This window comes from Branchiostoma lanceolatum, chromosome 1 (genome assembly GCF_035083965.1).
Source record: "Branchiostoma lanceolatum isolate klBraLanc5 chromosome 1, klBraLanc5.hap2, whole genome shotgun sequence".
NCBI classification, from domain to species: domain Eukaryota; kingdom Metazoa; phylum Chordata; class Leptocardii; order Amphioxiformes; family Branchiostomatidae; genus Branchiostoma; species Branchiostoma lanceolatum.
The window spans coordinates 327511-347062 of NC_089722.1; the positions used below are offsets into that span (position 1 = coordinate 327511).

The 19552-nt window shown below is 48.1% G+C and overlaps 1 protein-coding gene across 1 annotated transcript in view; it reads left to right on the forward strand.

Moving 5' to 3' along the window:
- The window catches only part of LOC136428505 (glycine receptor subunit alpha-2-like), an 88365-nt gene that overhangs the window by 54930 nt on the left and 13883 nt on the right, over nucleotides 1–19552 (forward strand). The window contains exon 3 of the mRNA XM_066418074.1: nucleotides 17090–17157. Within this exon, the coding sequence (XP_066274171.1) occupies nucleotides 17090–17157 (68 nt within the window). The remainder of the gene's footprint in view (nucleotides 1–17089; nucleotides 17158–19552) is intronic.

The window sequence follows — 19552 nt, forward strand, 5'->3', positions numbered from 1 at the left end:
TCTATCTGTCACGGCGTGTTCACTCACCTGCCGTAACCGTCCTGTCACCCTTATATGGCAGTTCTATCTGTCACGGCGTGTTCACTCACCTGCCGTAACCGTCCTGTCACCCTTATATGGCAGTTCTATCCGTCACGGCGTGTTCACTCACCTGCCGTAACCGTCCTGTCACCCTTATATGGTAGTTCTATCCGTCACGGCGTGTTCACTCACCTGCCGTAACCGTCCTGTCACCCATATATGGCAGTTCTATCCGTCACGGCGTGTTCACTTACCGGCCTTAACCGTCCCGTCACCCTTATATGGCAGTTCTATCTGTCACGGCGTGTTCACTCACCTGCCGTAACCGTCCTGTCGGCCTTATATGGCAGTTCTATCTGTCACGGCGTGTTCACTCACCGGCCTTAACCGTCCTGTCGGCCTTATATGGCAGTTCTATCTGTCACGGCGTGTTCACTCACCGGCCTTAACCGTCCTGTCGCCCTTATATGGCAATACTATCTGTCACGGCGTGTTCACTCACCTGCCGTAACCGTCCTGTCACCCTTATATGGCAGTTCTATCTGTCACGGCGTGTTCACTCACCTGCCGTAACCGTCCTGTCCGCCTTATATGGCAGTTCTATCTGTCACGGCGTGTTCACTCACCTGCCGTAACCGTCCTGTCCGCCTTATATGGCAGTTCTATCTGTCACGGCGTGTTCACTCACCTGCCGTAACCGTCCTGACCGCCTTATATGGCAGTTCTATCTGTCACGGCGTGTTCACTCACCTGCCGTAACCGTCCTGTCACCCTTATATGGCAGTTCTATCCGTCACGGCGTGTTCACTCACCTGCCGTAACCGTCCTGTCACCCTTATATGGCAGTTCTATCCGTCACGGCGTGTTCACTCACCTGCCGTAACCGTCCTGTCACCCTTATATGGCAGTTCTATCCGTCACGGCGTGTTCACTCACCGGCCTTAACCGTCCTGTCGCCCTTATATGGCAATTCTATCTGTCACGGCGTGTTCACTCACCTGCCGTAACCGTCCTGTCACCCTTATATGGCAGTTCTATCTGTCACGGCGTGTTCACTCACCTGCCGTAACCGTCCTGTCCGCCTTATATGGCAGTTCTATCTGTCACGGCGTGTTCACTCACCTGCCGTAACCGTCCTGTCCGCCTTATATGGCAGTTCTATCTGTCACGGCGTGTTCACTCACCTGCCGTAACCGTCCTGTCCGCCTTATATGGCAGTTCTATCTGTCACGGCGTGTTCACTCACCTGCCGTAACCGTCCTGTCCGCCTTATATGGCAGTTCTATCTGTCACGGCGTGTTCACTCACCTGCCGTAACCGTCCTGTCCGCCTTATATGGCAGTTCTATCTGTCACGGCGTGTTCACTCACCTGCCGTAACCGTCCTGTCCGCCTTATATGGCAGTTCTATCTGTCACGGCGTGTTCACTCACCTGCCGTAACCGTCCTGTCCGCCTTATATGGCAGTTCTATCTGTCACGGCGTGTTCACTCACCTGCCGTAACCGTCCTGACCGCCTTATATGGCAGTTCTATCTGTCACGGCGTGTTCACTCACCTGCCGTAACCGTCCTGTCACCCTTATATGGCAGTTCTATCCGTCACGGCGTGTTCACTCACCTGCCGTAACCGTCCTGTCACCCTTATATGGCAGTTCTATCCGTCACGGCGTGTTCACTCACCTGCCGTAACCGTCCTGTCACCCTTATATGGCAGTTCTATCCGTCACGGCGTGTTCACTCACCTGCCGTAACCGTCCTGTCCGCCTTATATGGCAGTTCTATCTGTCACGGCGTGTTCACTCACCTGCCTTACCCGTCCTGTCCGCCTTATATGGCAGTTCTATCTGTCACGGCGTGTTCACTCACCTGCCGTAACCGTCCTGTCACCCTTATATGGTAGTTCTATCTGTCACGGCGTGTTCACTCACCTGCCGTAACCGTCCCGTCACCCTTATATGGCAGTTCTATCTGTCACGGCGTGTTCACTCACCTGCCGTAACCGTCCTGTCACCCTTATATGGCAGTTCTATCTGTCACGGCGTGTTCACTCACCTGCCGTAACCGTCCTGTCACCCTTATATGTCAGTTCTATCCGTCACGGCGTGTTCACTCACCTGCCGTAACCGTCCCGTCATCCTTATATGGCAGTTCTATCCGTCACGGCGTGTTCACTCACCTGCCGTAACCGTCCTGTCACCCTTATATGGCAGTTCTATCTGTCACGGCGTGTTCACTCACCTGCCGTAACCGTCCTGTCACCCTTATATGGCAGTTCTATCTGTCACGGCGTGTTCACTCACCTGCCGTAACCGTCCTGTCACCCTTATATGGCAGTTCTATCTGTCACGGCGTGTTCACTCACCTGCCGTAACCGTCCTGTCACCCTTATATGGCAGTTCTATCCGTCACGGCGTGTTCACTCACCTGCCGTAACCGTCCTGTCAGCCTTATATGGCAGTTCTATCTGTCACGGCGTGTTCACTCACCTGCCGTAACCGTCCTGTCACCCTTATATGGCAGTTCTATCTGTCACGGCGTGTTCACTCACCTGCCGTAACCGTCCTGTCCGCCTTATATGGCAGTTCTATCTGTCACGGCGTGTTCACTCACCTGCCGTAACCGTCCTGTCACCCTTATATGGCAGTTCTATCTGTCACGGCGTGTTCACTCACCTGCCGTAACCGTCCTGTCCGCCTTATATGGCAGTTCTATCTGTCACGGCGTGTTCACTCACCGGCCGTAACCGTCCCGTTACCCTTATATGGCAGTTCTATCTGTCACGGCGTGTTCACTCACCGGCCTTAACCGTCCTGTCACCCTTATATGGCAGTTCTATCTGTCACGGCGTGTTCACTCACCTGCCTTAACCGTCCTGTCCGCCTTATATGGCAGTTCTATCCGTCACGGCGTGTTCACTCACCGGCCTTAACCGTCCTGTCACCCTTATATGGCAGTTCTATCTGTCACGGCGTGTTCACTCACCTGCCTTAACCGTCCTGTCCGCCTTATATGGCAGTTCTATCCGTCACGGCGTGTTCACTCACCTGCCGTAACCGTCCTGTCCACCTTATATGGCAGTTCTATCCGTCACGGCGTGTTCACTCACCGGCCTTAACCGTCCTGTCCGCCTTATATGGCAGTTCTATCCGTCACGGCGTGTTCACTCACCTGCCGTAACCGTCCTGTCACCCTTATATGGCAGTTCTATCTGTCACGGCGTGTTCACTCACCTGCCGTAACCGTCCTGTCACCCTTATATGGCAGTTCTATCTGTCACGGCGTGTTCACTCACCTGCCGTAACCGTCCTGTCACCCTTATATGGCAGTTCTATCTGTCACGGCGTGTTCACTCACCTGCCGTAACCGTCCTGTCCGCCTTATATGGCAGTTCTATACGTCACGGCGTGTTCACTCACCTGCCGTAACCGTCCTGTCCGCCTTATATGGCAGTTCTATCTGTCACGGCGTGTTCACTCACCGGCCTTAACCGTCCTGTCACCCTTATATGGCAGTTCTATCTGTCACGGCGTGTTCACTCACCTGCCGTAACCGTCCTGTCCGCCTTATATGGCAGTTCTATCTGTCACGGCGTGTTCACTCACCTGCCGTAACCGTCCTGACCGCCTTATATGGCAGTTCTATCTGTCACGGCGTGTTCACTCACCTGCCGTAACCGTCCTGACCGCCTTATATGGCAGTTCTATCTGTCACGGCGTGTTCACTCACCTGCCGTAACCGTCCTGTCACCCTTATATGGCAGTTCTATCTGTCACGGCGTGTTCACTCACCTGCCGTAACCGTCCTGTCCGCCTTATATGGCAGTTCTATCCGTCACGGCGTGTTCACTCACCTGCCGTAACCGTCCTGTCACCCTTATATGGCAGTTCTATCTGTCACGGCGTGTTCACTCACCTGCCGTAACCGTCCCGTCACCCTTATATGGCAGTTCTATCTGTCACGGCGTGTTCACTCACCTGCCGTAACCGTCCTGTCACCCTTATATGGCAGTTCTATCTGTCACGGCGTGTTCACTCACCTGCCGTAACCGTCCTGTCACCCTTATATGGCAGTTCTATCTGTCACGGCGTGTTCACTCACCTGCCTTAACCGTCCCGTCACCCTTATATGGCAGTTCTATCTGTCACGGCGTGTTCACTCACCTGCCGTAACCGTCCTGTCACCCTTATATGGCAGTTCTATCCGTCACGGCGTGTTCACTCACCTGCCGTAACCGTCCTGTCACCCTTATATGGCAGTTCTATCTGTCACGGCGTGTTCACTCACCTGCCGTAACCGTCCTGTCAGCCTTATATGGCAGTTCTATCTGTCACGGCGTGTTCACTCACCTGCCGTAACCGTCCTGTCACCCTTATATGGCAGTTCTATCTGTCACGGCGTGTTCACTCACCTGCCGTAACCGTCCTGTCACCCTTATATGGCAGTTCTATCTGTCACGGCGTGTTCACTCACCTGCCGTAACCGTCCTGTCACCCTTATATGGCAGTTCTATCCGTCACGGCGTGTTCACTCACCTGCCGTAACCGTCCTGTCACCCTTATATGGCAGTTCTATCTGTCACGGCGTGTTCACTCACCTGCCGTAACCGTCCTGTCACCCTTATATGGCAGTTCTATCTGTCACGGCGTGTTCACTCACCTGCCGTAACCGTCCTGTCCGCCTTATATGGCAGTTCTATCTGTCACGGCGTGTTCACTCACCTGCCGTAACCGTCCTGTCACCCTTATATGGCAGTTCTATCTGTCACGGCGTGTTCACTCACCTGCCGTAACCGTCCTGTCCGCCTTATATGGCAGTTCTATCTGTCACGGCGTGTTCACTCACCGGCCGTAACCGTCCCGTTACCCTTATATGGCAGTTCTATCTGTCACGGCGTGTTCACTCACCGGCCTTAACCGTCCTGTCACCCTTATATGGCAGTTCTATCTGTCACGGCGTGTTCACTCACCGGCCTTAACCGTCCTGTCCGCCTTATATGGCAGTTCTATCCGTCACGGCGTGTTCACTCACCGGCCTTAACCGTCCTGTCACCCTTATATGGCAGTTCTATCTGTCACGGCGTGTTCACTCACCTGCCTTAACCGTCCTGTCCGCCTTATATGGCAGTTCTATCCGTCACGGCGTGTTCACTCACCTGCCGTAACCGTCCTGTCCACCTTATATGGCAGTTCTATCCGTCACGGCGTGTTCACTCACCGGCCTTAACCGTCCTGTCCGCCTTATATGGCAGTTCTATCCGTCACGGCGTGTTCACTCACCTGCCGTAACCGTCCTGTCACCCTTATATGGCAGTTCTATCTGTCACGGCGTGTTCACTCACCTGCCGTAACCGTCCTGTCACCCTTATATGGCAGTTCTATCTGTCACGGCGTGTTCACTCACCTGCCGTAACCGTCCTGTCACCCTTATATGGCAGTTCTATCTGTCACGGCGTGTTCACTCACCTGCCGTAACCGTCCTGTCCGCCTTATATGGCAGTTCTATACGTCACGGCGTGTTCACTCACCTGCCGTAACCGTCCTGTCCGCCTTATATGGCAGTTCTATCTGTCACGGCGTGTTCACTCACCGGCCTTAACCGTCCTGTCACCCTTATATGGCAGTTCTATCTGTCACGGCGTGTTCACTCACCTGCCGTAACCGTCCTGTCCGCCTTATATGGCAGTTCTATCTGTCACGGCGTGTTCACTCACCTGCCGTAACCGTCCTGACCGCCTTATATGGCAGTTCTATCTGTCACGGCGTGTTCACTCACCTGCCGTAACCGTCCTGACCGCCTTATATGGCAGTTCTATCTGTCACGGCGTGTTCACTCACCTGCCGTAACCGTCCTGTCACCCTTATATGGCAGTTCTATCTGTCACGGCGTGTTCACTCACCTGCCGTAACCGTCCTGTCCGCCTTATATGGCAGTTCTATCCGTCACGGCGTGTTCACTCACCTGCCGTAACCGTCCTGTCACCCTTATATGGCAGTTCTATCTGTCACGGCGTGTTCACTCACCTGCCGTAACCGTCCCGTCACCCTTATATGGCAGTTCTATCTGTCACGGCGTGTTCACTCACCTGCCGTAACCGTCCTGTCACCCTTATATGGCAGTTCTATCTGTCACGGCGTGTTCACTCACCTGCCGTAACCGTCCTGTCACCCTTATATGGCAGTTCTATCTGTCACGGCGTGTTCACTCACCTGCCTTAACCGTCCCGTCACCCTTATATGGCAGTTCTATCTGTCACGGCGTGTTCACTCACCTGCCGTAACCGTCCTGTCACCCTTATATGGCAGTTCTATCCGTCACGGCGTGTTCACTCACCTGCCGTAACCGTCCTGTCACCCTTATATGGCAGTTCTATCTGTCACGGCGTGTTCACTCACCTGCCGTAACCGTCCTGACCGCCTTATATGGCAGTTCTATCTGTCACGGCGTGTTCACTCACCTGCCGTAACCGTCCTGTCACCCTTATATGGCAGTTCTATCTGTCACGGCGTGTTCACTCACCTGCCGTAACCGTCCTGACCGCCTTATATGGCAGTTCTATCTGTCACGGCGTGTTCACTCACCTGCCGTAACCGTCCTGTCACCCTTATATGGCAGTTCTATCTGTCACGGCGTGTTCACTCACCTGCCGTAACCGTCCTGACCGCCTTATATGGCAGTTCTATCTGTCACGGCGTGTTCACTCACCTGCCGTAACCGTCCCGTCACCCTTATATGGCAGTTCTATCTGTCACGGCGTGTTCCCTCACCTGCCGTAACCGTCCTGTCACCCTTATATGGCAGTTCTATCTGTCACGGCGTGTTCACTCACCTGCCGTAACCGTCCTGTCACCCTTATATGGCAGTTCTATCTGTCACGGCGTGTTCACTCACCTGCCGTAACCGTCCTGTCACCCTTATATGGCAGTTCTATCTGTCACGTGTTCACTCACCGGCCTTAACCGTCCTGTCACCCTTATATGGCAGTTCTATCTGTCACGGCGTGTTCCCTCACCTGCCGTAACCGTCCTGTCACCCTTATATGGCAGTTCTATCTGTCACGGCGTGTTCACTCACCTGCCGTAACCGTCCCGTCACCCTTATATGGCAGTTCTATCTGTCACGTGTTCACTCACCGGCCTTAACCGTCCTGTCACCCTTATATGGCAGTTCTATCTGTCACGGCGTGTTCCCTCACCTGCCGTAACCGTCCTGTCACCCTTATATGGCAGTTCTATCTGTCACGGCGTGTTCACTCACCTGCCGTAACCGTCCTGTCCGCCTTATATGGCAGTTCTATCTGTCACGGCGTGTTCACTCACCTGCCGTAACCGTCCTGTCCGCCTTATATTGCAGTTCTATCTGTCACGGCGTGTTCACTCACCTGCCGTAACCGTCCCGTCACCCTTATATGGCAGTTCTATCTGTCACGGCGTGTTCACTCACCTGCCGTAACCGTCCTGTCGCCCTTATATGGCAGTTCTATCTGTCACGGCGTGTTCACTCACCTGCCGTAACCGTCCTGTCACCCTTATATGGCAGTTTTATCTGTCACGGCGTGTTCACTCACCTGCCTTAACCGTCCTGTCCGCCTTATATGGCAGTTCTATCTGTCACGGCGTGTTCACTCACCTGCCGTAACCGTCCCGTCACCCTTATATGGCAGTTCTATCTGTCACGGCGTGTTCACTCACCTGCCGTAACCGTCCTGTCGCCCTTATATGGCAGTTCTATCTGTCACGGCGTGTTCACTCACCTGCCGTAACCGTCCTGTCACCCTTATATGGCAGTTTTATCTGTCACGGCGTGTTCACTCACCTGCCTTAACCGTCCTGTCCGCCTTATATGGCAGTTCTATCTGTCACGGCGTGTTCACTCACCTGCCGTAACCGTCCCGTCACCCTTATATGGCAGTTCTATCTGTCACGGCGTGTTCACTCACCTGCCGTAACCGTCCTGTCACCCTTATATGGCAGTTTTATCTGTCACGGCGTGTTCACTCACCTGCCTTAACCGTCCTGTCACCCTTATATGGCAGTTCTATCTGTCACGGCGTGTTCACTCACCTGCCGTAACCGTCCTGTCACCCTTATATGGCAGTTCTATCTGTCACGGCGTGTTCACTCACCTGCCTTAACCGTCCTGTCCGCCTTATATGGCAGTTCTATCTGTCACGGCGTGTTCACTCACCTGCCGTAACCGTCCTGTCACCCTTATATGGCAGTTCTATCTGTCACGGCGTGTTCACTCACCTGCCGTAACCGTCCTGTCACCCTTATATGGCAGTTCTATCTGTCACGGCGTGTTCACTCACCTGCCGTAACCGTCCTGACCGCCTTATATGGCAGTTCTATCTGTCACGGCGTGTTCACTCACCTGCCGTAACCGTCCTGACCGCCTTATATGGCAGTTCTATCTGTCACGGCGTGTTCACTCACCTGCCGTAACCGTCCTGACCGCCTTATATGGCAGTTCTATCTGTCACGGCGTGTTCACTCACCTGCCGTAACCGTCCTGTCACCCTTATATGGCAGTTCTATCCGTCACGGCGTGTTCACTCACCTGCCGTAACCGTCCTGTCCGCCTTATATGGCAGTTCTATCTGTCACGGCGTGTTCACTCACCTGCCGTAACCGTCCTGTCCGCCTTATATGGCAGTTCTATCTGTCACGGCGTGTTCACTCACCTGCCGTAACCGTCCTGACCGCCTTATATGGCAGTTCTATCTGTCACGGCGTGTTCCCTCACCTGCCGTAACCGTCCTGTCACCCTTATATGGCAGTTCTATCTGTCACGGCGTGTTCACTCACCTGCCGTAACCGTCCTGTCACCCTTATATGGCAGTTCTATCTGTCACGGCGTGTTCACTCACCTGCCATAACCGTCCTGTCACCCTTATATGGCAGTTCTATCTGTCACGGCGTGTTCCCATCTGTCACGGCGCCTTCACCCATAAGAATTAATCGTCCCACTTGCCTTATATGGCAGGTACATCGATCATGACGTGGTGCACGTCACAACTAGTACATACTTGTGCTCTTCACAAACGTCCGAAGGAAGCACCCTGCTTCAGCTCGTTACCCTGAGAGCGCCTGTCATGATAATCATGTTGTCCTTGACTTTTCCAGTGAGGAAACTGCGAAGTATCCAGCGTGTTCTCCCAGGCAGCTTAATTGCTCATTCGCAGTTATTATATATCATCATATTCTGTTTTTTGTTAACGTTTACGTTGGGATAGACAATATGGCGTGACAGAACGAACGGAACGATGACGTTTCCAAGGCCAAGGACGCCACCAGGACCGTTTTTGATACCTTAATTTCCGTCGTAGCAAGTTCTCCGCCCTAGTGGAATGGGGTGTTACCTACACACAGACACTAAGGCCAGATTTACAGACGCGTTTTTAGTTGACTTAGAGCCGACTCAGGGCTGTGTTTTCTAGTAGGAACTCCACTTGAGCAGCCCAAAGCCCCGAGTCGACTCCGAAATCTTGTGGGTAAATCGGACAAGGGTCACTTGGACTACTTGTAGTAAAGACGGAGGTATTGTAGTGAGTTGGTGTGTATTGTTTTGATTGATTAATCAAATTGATTGATTGATTGATTGAAACATTTCTTTACTCAAAAGAGGCTTTCCATTAAGGTCATCAGGAAAAAATTATTTATTCATTTGTCTTAGTTTGTTTTTGTCCTTTACCATATCAAATTACGTCTTATTTGTCATGATTATTCTTATTTTAAACGAGCCCCACACCTAAATATGTCAGTGAGTCAAAGTTAAGTTTCCAAACTTCTTTTGAAAGAATAGCTTGTATTATCTATGATACAGCCAGCATCTTACAGATAATGTGCAAAGATATGCGTGAGGGCGACAGGATGCTTTTTTTTTAATCTTAGAGCAATTTTCTCAGCGTAATTCATTTCATTCATGTCAAACTGTTGTATTGCACTGAAGGGTGGTCATACCGCTATTACACTACCGATACATGGTCTGTTATCATAAAGTAGTGTCAAGTAGTTTATCTTGTTCCTGGCATCTTGATAACTACAATTATTATTTCTCTTATTGCTTTTGGTCTGAGAGTTATGAAGTTTTGTATGTGTTGTAGTCGTTTCTCCTGTGCTAATCTTAACTCTAAACCAGTGTCATGTAGTTTCTCATTTTCCTTGAAACTTGATTGATGCAATTATTTCTAATGTTGCTTTTGGTCTGTTTCTATCTCCGAGTTATGAAACTTTACATGTTGTTTATCATCCGCTGATATTGCCTTCACTTCAGATCCTCACGACGCCAATAGTTCCATTAACCTCCGCCCTAAGATGAATTCGCATCCGCTTTTGGGCGCTTTCGGCTGCCTACATAAAGGCTGAGATTTTGGTGTAGGCGTGCTGCGGAATATTGAATATCAAACTGTCAGTAGGTAGTCAGAGATGTTTGCCACTCTTCTGTACTACACAGATTTCACAACATCGTCAGACAACGATGTCATGGATCAGAGTTGAACTGTAATTTCTAACACAAAGTTTCTAACACAAAAATTTCGACTGAGCAACTCCGGTCCATTTTTGTATTGGAAGTTACAGTTCGACTCCGATCCACCGTGACTTCACCCAACACAGACGAACTTTCAAGTTAATCAATGGCGTGCTTCTATCGTATTTCGATGAGGACTTCCAGCACAAGTAATCCAATCAAGAGATCCCCAACGTTGGTGAAGTTTGAATATAGAAAACGGTAAAAGGCCAATAATGAGCGGGATGGTTTGTAGTTTTACTTCACAGATATAACAATAATTGGCGGAGCCGACTCACCATGCTTCATCTTCCTCCAACCCAGTCCCAGCGGACATCATCACATAGATGTAATAAACTCTCCATGTTCAAGCTCAGGTAATAACCCACGCCTCAGCGCCGGGCATGAGACAGCTGGTGTGTGAAGGGGAAAATCGAATTAACGAATTAAGGAGGTAAAATCGAATTCATGTCGGCCAGAATGCGTGAAGTGTTGCCGAGAATCTCCCACTAGCGAAAGGTTACTTCCCAGAGGAGCTCGCTTCAGGCATGTCTCAAGTTCTGTAGTGTAGCAATGTTGTCTTGAATAAGACAACGGAGTCCTTGCTCACTTATACAAAGTGCATGTCTACAATAGGCTAAGATTAGGGGTAAGGTGCCAACAATTTCATACCATTGCGTCCTAGAGGAGCCCATTTGAAGTCCTGAAGTACAGGAGTGTTGTATTGAATAAGAAAGAGGACTTCTGCCTTCTGCCAGGTGTATGGAGTGTGGCGAGTCTACTAGTGCTGCCAGTCCATTTCTACGTACCAGGTGTATAAAGTACACGTCTACAATAACGCAAGACGCTGCCAAGAATATCATACCTGCAATGATAGACGTTCCCGAGCAGCTTGCTTCTGCAGTAGCAGATCGCTATCTTTAATTGGGAACTGGAACTCAGACGCAAATATGACAAATATGGGAAATTGGGCGGATGTCAGATTTTCTTCTTCTCATCTCCTGAATGTAATCTCATCCCAGAGGAACGCACATCGTACATCTTCGATGAAAATCGTCTTTAATTGTATTCTTGAGTTTGGGGCTCAGGTGTATCTACAATAGACTGATAAGATGACAAGATGACAGTCGGGTAGCTTATGATTACATTGTGATCAGTGCAGGCATGTCTTCTCGCGCGGATAATCTACTGATTAAACTCGCGGACCCCGGGCTCGCGCATTCGATACATTCGGAGCGTAGCGGCACATCAAATTGCTACATTGAAAGCTCAACAAAGAACGTTTCTGGGCGCGTGCCAACGTGACAATGGCTACACGGCTCCCGGGATCTAATCTGGTTATAAGTGCGGAGATGCTGACGTGGTTCTTTTCATCAGAACTTTGGCGTTCGGTTGGTAAGCCTCGCAGAGTGTGTATCTCTGACCCGAATCTCCTCCGAGCGCGAGTGCGTTAGCAACGCTGGTAAACATGTGTTCTGTAGACTTGAAGCATAACGTCACGTTAACGTGCTGAATTAAAAACGCAGGGAAGGTTTTTGAACAGGTGCCAAGTTTGAATCATAATAACTATTCAACGAATCTTATCTCTTACATGCAATACACATACAAATGTTACTTAGTTTTTAGTGATTTCTTATGAAAATTAGTGTTGTACGCTGTAGAACTGCTGAGATATAGTTCGCTCATCCACATGTGTCTAAAGGCCGACAGGGCCTTCCTAAGCATTACTGACGACTTTTGACGCAAGAGAAAAGTTTGTTCCATCGGCCTTTTAAGAACCCGTTTAGACTTACAGGTCTGACAGGCAGGTGGCTGGAGTCTTAGGGAAGGAATTTATAGAACTATACTTGTGAGGAGAACATTTGTTTTCAAAGGCCTTTCCACAAAATGGTTCAATATTTATCCATTCCAATCAACATAGCAGAAATACACGTATACATGGCCGTGTACTCCTGAATTGCGTTGGTCTTACAACCTTATACTCCCAGTGAAAACACGAAAACAAAATCATCGTGCAGTTCAGAGCATTTGATTCCGAAGTCTGCCCAGTCATGACACAGACTTTCTCACGTAGCCGAAGTTTGATATGAACTTGAATGACGGCGCCCCGCCATCCAGCCGTGAACTTGACTAAGACTTCCAGCTTCTCCAAACCGTGACAAATGCACTTCATCTCCTCTGGCAATAAACTTGTACTTAACCCGTGTATAACCCGGGAGATGGGGGACTTTGTGTGGGAGGACAGAAGTTTCCAGACCTTTTAAGAACACTCGTATAACATGACAGTAATCCGTGAACGCCACAGACGTTGCCAGGTAGATCGTAGATTGATATGAACCTCTCAGTGAAGTTGACTTTTCAAACCTTTCAAACCCTACCTCATCTGACATCTACTTAACCCGAGTACGGACCAGGGGAGCAGGGGGTCTCTTTTGTGGGATTAGTTGCCACACCACATAAGAACCCCCATAACATGACAGTATTTTCTTTGCCTTTTATTCTCTTGTTTTTTGTTGTTTTTTAAAAATCAGAACTCTATCCTTGAAAGCCACGGACATTGCCAGGTAGAGCAGAGTTTGATACGAACCCTGCCGTGAGCTTGACTAAGAGTTCCAGTTTTGACAAATGCACCTCATCCGACAATTTATCAGGACTTGGCCTGAGCAGTACACCGGGAATGAGGGATTGTCTTTTATGTTATACCTGGCCCGGGATAACGTTCGATACGAGTGTTCCGGAAAGGGTGGGGAATAACTTTCCTTATTACATGGGGTTATACCTTTATTGCAGGGGCTTCCATAGAATATTTAGAATGTATTTCGGGTGCGCCGGGTGCTGTAGAAAATGTGAATACCGGATTCGGACGTTGGAATCAATGTTGTTACAATTTTCTGTTCGAGGACGCAAAACTCTCTCAACTTCTGGCGCATTTCGCATTGAAATGTGTATTTTCTCGGGTGGGTAGGACAGAAATAAAATACCACCCTCGGTCCCAGCCCTCCCGTGCGTTTGATCCTAAACCCGCGTTCGGGCTGCAACCTCGGGTGATGATGATGCTGAATACACCGTTTTTTTTCTCTCTGACATTTTGTGGCAGACCTGACAGAAATACACACAACCTGACAGTGCCTTATCCTGTAGGTTCTAATGTTTTAGATTTATTCATGATCCACACAGACTTTCCTCCGTAGAACAGACTTTGAGGTGAACTTGACAGCTTGAGATTTGAACCCCGGCTTACAGCCCGTCACAAATGCACTCCTCCCTCCGGCAATGAACCTGGACTTAACCCGAGTAGTACACCGGGAAAGCAGGCATTATCTTTTGTAGGGAACCGTTTTTCAAAACCTTCCACGAACACCAACAGTATGCATGCGATAGTATTGCAAAATCCAAAGACTCTTTGTACACGATCAAGTGTTTCATTCAACCGACATTTCAAGGACAGTCTATCAGCTACCTAAGCACAATTCTGACTGGTTCACTTCGCATTTTGTATCCTCCTGTCTTTCACATCCGTGCCTGCCAGCGGCTTTGCCGAGTAGGGCAGAGTTTGGGGTGCGCTGAGGCTGAGATCTCAAGCTCGTACAAACCGTGACAAATGTACTTCGCTTCCCACGGCATTCAACCCGGGCTTAGCCTGAGTAGTAGGCAGGGAGGAGAGGGATTACCCTTTGTGAGTAGGACATTAGTTTCCCGGCCCTCTGCACGCCCACGCCCCACCGCTTCGGTATGACGGATGGGTGGGTGCCAGCGGCATGTCCCCGCACGTACGGACATATGCTCCCCGCCTTTCAGAAGCTGCCGCGGTGTCGTCGGCTGCAGAGCCAGATAGAGCGGCATGTTATTGTGCGCAGTATGTCTTTTGCCGCGGGGGGTTCCGAGTCTTTGTAGTGTGCCATGTGGCTGGAGCAACGGGAAGAATATAAAAACGGTATCATCCATTACCCTGCATCCCGCGTCATCCATTCTCCCTGCATCCCGCGTACATCATAACCATCCTCCATCCTCCCTGCATCCACATCATAACCCACCTGAGAGTGCGTTCTGGCGAGGGCAGATGGGACTACAGTCAAACCTGCCCAAGGCGACCACCCGGGGGACCGAGCAAAAACGGTCGCGATGGACAGGTGGTCGCCATGAAGAGGATTCCAATCATAATATGTTTCCAGCTCGAGGTTTTCAAATACCGTGTACCACGTAGATGGATGGAAAATTATTTGATTTTAGACAGCATGACCCCCACCAGGTTCAATTCTTATTGACAGAAAGATCCTACAGAAATTACATTTTCTGTTATCGTTGTAATATTTGTATACCGTTACATCGTGAACGAATGTTCGTCGTAATTTTGACTAAAAACAATGTCTGCCTCGATGACCTTGCAGCGCCCTCCCGATCCCGCATTCACACGTTACGTTAAAGTAAGAGTACACACACACACGCGCGTATAAAATGTAGGTTTTAAGGCCTGAGACAAATCCCTAGAAAATCCCAGCCATCTTTTGGGAGCCGACCGCTGGATTAAAGCGGCAAAAAGTTTTCGATCTGACGACTGAAGGATGAAAACGGAAAGTTGTGATACCGCCGCCGAGCACGCGACCGCATCGAAAGGTAACAGTGGAGCAGAACGCACAGCGTCGGCGATTACAAGGAAGCAGCGCCCAATAAAGGTTTGTGAGAGTCATGGAAATAACAAGAATATAAGAATATTAATTTTCATCAATAAGGAGGGTATTCTAAATATTCATACACAGAAGCGTTGTGTTTTTAAAAAGTCAGCGTTATGCTGCACTGAAACAAGACGGCGTCGCGGACCAAGAAACAACATGTCTCGGCCAACGTTTTGCCCTCCACCGCGGAGTCATTTCCGGCGGAATTTAGTAAGACAGAGACACATTTTTGTTGAAAATACAAGAAATAGATAGTAATTTCTGTGAAATCTGACTTTTTGACGCCATGCACTACGTGATCGTTCTGAAAATTGAGTTCAAACCGAACCGAGCTTGCGTTAAACTATGAAGATGACGATGGGCACAACAACGTCGATATCTAAGTATTCACAATCCTTTGTATTTACAATGTTTATAGTGGGAACGTTTCATTAAAACACTTCATGGAGGAATCAATGCTTTTGACATATCTTTGTCCGTCAAGGTCTTAAAAACATTTCCGCGAAATCCGACAGCAAAATTCGATGTCACCACACGCCGGAAAAATGTGGTCGCCATGAGCAGGGATTGTGCTCTGTGCGGTCCCAATTCGTGGCGGTCGCGGTCGCGTTGGACGGGTGGTCGCCTTTGGCAGGCAGCTTAATGCTTGTGCCTATGGGGAAAATTTTCGGGACCGAGAAAAAGCGGTCGCCATGGCCAGGTGGTCGCGTTGAAAAGGTGGTCGCCTAGGCAGGTTTGACTGTATATTGTTTTATTACAACTATTCTAACATGCACAATGATATAATATGAAGGTACGAAATGTTTTTTCAATATACGACTTTTATAGAACACAACATTTCTACAGTTATGTAATGTGATATAAGATCATGCCTATAAGATGCTCATATTTACAACATTCAAAACAGAGATAGATATAGTGTAGTTAATAGATTTTTCCCTCCAGCTATGGGGACTATTGCTCTGTTTCTTTGCCTATTTCCTGTATCTAAAGCATTGTAGCGGTCCCAGACGTCCGCATTGATTCCCTTTGCGTACACATTAATTAAGCCTGGGGCACACAGGATCAAACGATAAACTTCCTTTTCAGCATAGATAAATCATGACAATGTCGTGGTGTTATGTTATGTAACCCTGTTATCACATGGGATGTGTTTTGGGTTTTCTTCTGTTGATGTCAATTGGAAAATGTCCCTAATTATCAAAGTCAATTCTTTTGCCCAACTCCAAGTATAGCGAAAGTCGCCACCTAGATATCATGTCATATGCTGTGATGTAATCATCCTCGTAGACGTGGCAGTCACCATTTTGGATGGTTAAAGTTAAGCCTGCATGTGCCTTCCCTATAGATGTGTATAATGTCCACCAGTCTAACAATTAGGTAGCTATTAATACACGACTTTACCGTCCAACATGGCGGACAATACCCACGTCACAGTCACGTGAGCGCAAACTCCCGGCAGTCTGTTCGTCACCATGTTCTGTGCCGTTTCCTTCATGATCTCCGGTTAATGACAATTGAAGCGTCTTCGTACAGGACACGTGATATGATATGATATGATATGTCGATAATATGGTATGATATGATATGATATGGCTTGAAATGATATGTCGATAATATGGTATGATATGATAAGATATGGCTTGAAATGAAATGTCGATAATATGGTATGGTATAGTATGGAATGGTATGGTATGGTATGGTATGGTATGGTATGGTATGGTATGGTATGGTATGGTATGGTATGGTATGGTATGGTATGGTATGGTATGGCATGGCATGGCATGGCATGGCATTGTATATGATATGATATGGTATAATATGATATGGGTTATGGTATTATATGATATGATATTTGATATGATATGGTATTTCTGTTTTCCCTCCAGGCGCTCCGGTTAACGTCACGTGTGACATCTTCGTGCAGAGCATGGGTTCGGTGAAGGAAACGACGATGGTGAGATTCTTATCATGTTCATCTGTACAGAAGGAAGGCGTCCTGCTTTAGCTGCGTTTCTTCTTCTTCTTCTGTATATGTATATATATACACATAAATGAATGTGTTTGAGTTAGAATTAGTAGAGCAGTAATCTGTTGGCTATAGGCTAGACCATGTGAAGGAAAAAGTGTGTATTTGCTTGCATATGTTGCTTACAAATGGCTAGTCCCGCTGACAAGGATATTGAGTGAACAGGACATCGGAATCAGAAATGAAATCTAAGAAAGAAATTAAAGTAGAAGTCGTATCAACAGCCAACTGTTTCTCAAAGCCTGTAGATCAAGCTAAAGATATCCAACGTAGATAGCGAAAGACGTGAGGTAATAAGTATGCAAAGTTACTGAACGTGACTGAAAGGATTTGTAGATATGAGATATGAACACGGGATGCAATTTGCGCAACAGATTAAAAACCGGATAGCTGTGAATGATGTGAACGACTCTGTGAAGCAGCTCCTTTGTTTGTGTTAGTAACAAAAGCGCCGCCGAGATTTTCCCCATTACGCGTTCATGAGAAACACCGGCAGCCATGGTGAATATAAAGATATCGGCCCTGACAATGGAAGTATAGAGCTCTTAGCACGATGGATAACACAATAGCTGACATCTGCTGCCTTATCAGATAGGTTACCACCAACACCACCAAGATAGCTAAACACATTGAGGCAGCAGAGTGCCATGAACTGTAAGGAAGGTTCATTCCAACTACACATTTTAGTCGGTGTTAATCTCCAAACACTCACCATTATTTCTTCAAAACCTCTACATTTTATCAGAAAAACATAAAACAAGGTGAAAGGTGATCATCATCAATGAATGTCATCCTAAGTGAGCCATGTATATTATTTCGTAACTGAATCATAATTCTCGACCCATAATCTCTAAACCAACTATGGCTGTATAACAGATTACCCGTGAGGAATTAAAACGGCTTTTTTTCTGAAACAAACAACATGACTTGTAAAATCAAATACTATCCAAGCAGAATGATATGATATAAACAGCATTTTTAATGTTGTAGCCAGATCTATTCGGGATTATCACTAACTCCATAACGGACATCCGCGGATTGGTCTGTTCTACCTGAAACAAACAGCACGGAATAACACTTGTGACGATCTTGACTTATTGTTGTTTTCTATGGAACTGTCTAAAACTTGCCTTCGCTTTGCCTCCATGTCAACTCATAGATTTGGCTTAAAACCTGGCGAACCAGAAATTTCGTCCACTCAGTTACAGAAGGTAATGGATACCGCCTGAAATGTCTGACTGTTTCCACAATCTATCCAGGTGCTTGAGTAGCTGTTACCTTGCGTAACTTGCAAGAATAATTCAAACAGAATGACATAACATGAAACGAACAGCATGTACTATGGACACAAAGTAAAATGGATGATCCTTGAATTCGCAATAAACAAACACGACTTGCCCTGTTTCTTAGATCAAACAGCAAGTAGGGGCACGTGTAAATAGCGCGTAGGGGCACGTGTAAACAGCAAGTAGGGGCACGTGAAATACTATTGGAGTGTAAAACATGACATGAGCCTGTTTCACACGTGAAGCCTGATGTATAATGTATAATCCGTGAATCTGGAGAAATCCCGACTGTTATTGTTCCGCATGTCGTTGCGAGTTACCTCTGCCCGCCTGCCCGCGGCTGAACGCTGTTTGTGCCGTTATAGGGATCAGTCAGGGCGCGGTGATTAGGATAAACCCTCTTAAAACCGCTTCCGGGACTCATCAATTACCGCGCTAATGGAATAATGGCTCCATTAGCGCTCAGCGGGCGGAATCAGTTTCTACCGACTGGAGTGGAACTCATGAGAGCTCAAGTGGAACAGCGCTTGTCATAATAGTCCGAGGAAGTAATGCTCTATTAATCTTAAACTGCTTTTCTAACGACATGTCCCTTTTGCTTCCACCTGATAACTTTTGACGGATGCTGAAGTCTTATATAACGTTATTTCATCATAAGGTATTTGGCAGACCGCAGTTCAAGTGGAAAAACTACACTTGTCATTATCATAACCATGTGAGGGATGATCCTGCATTTATCGGAAAGTACTGAAAGTATGTCTTCTATCAACTTCAAATGTTTAAGTGTTACATAACAGCGGAACAGCGCTTGTCATAATAGTCTGAGGAAGTAATGCTCCATTTATCTAAAACTGCTTTTCCAATGACATGTCCCTTTTGCTTCCATCTGGTTACTTTTGACAGATGCTCCAATCGTATACAACGTAATAAATTTGTAAAGACCACCACAACTACATCTGTCACTATGTCATCTGTCATTATCGATGAAGATGAAGAAAGTGGAAACCGATCGAATTCCATCTCAGCGCTGTCATTAT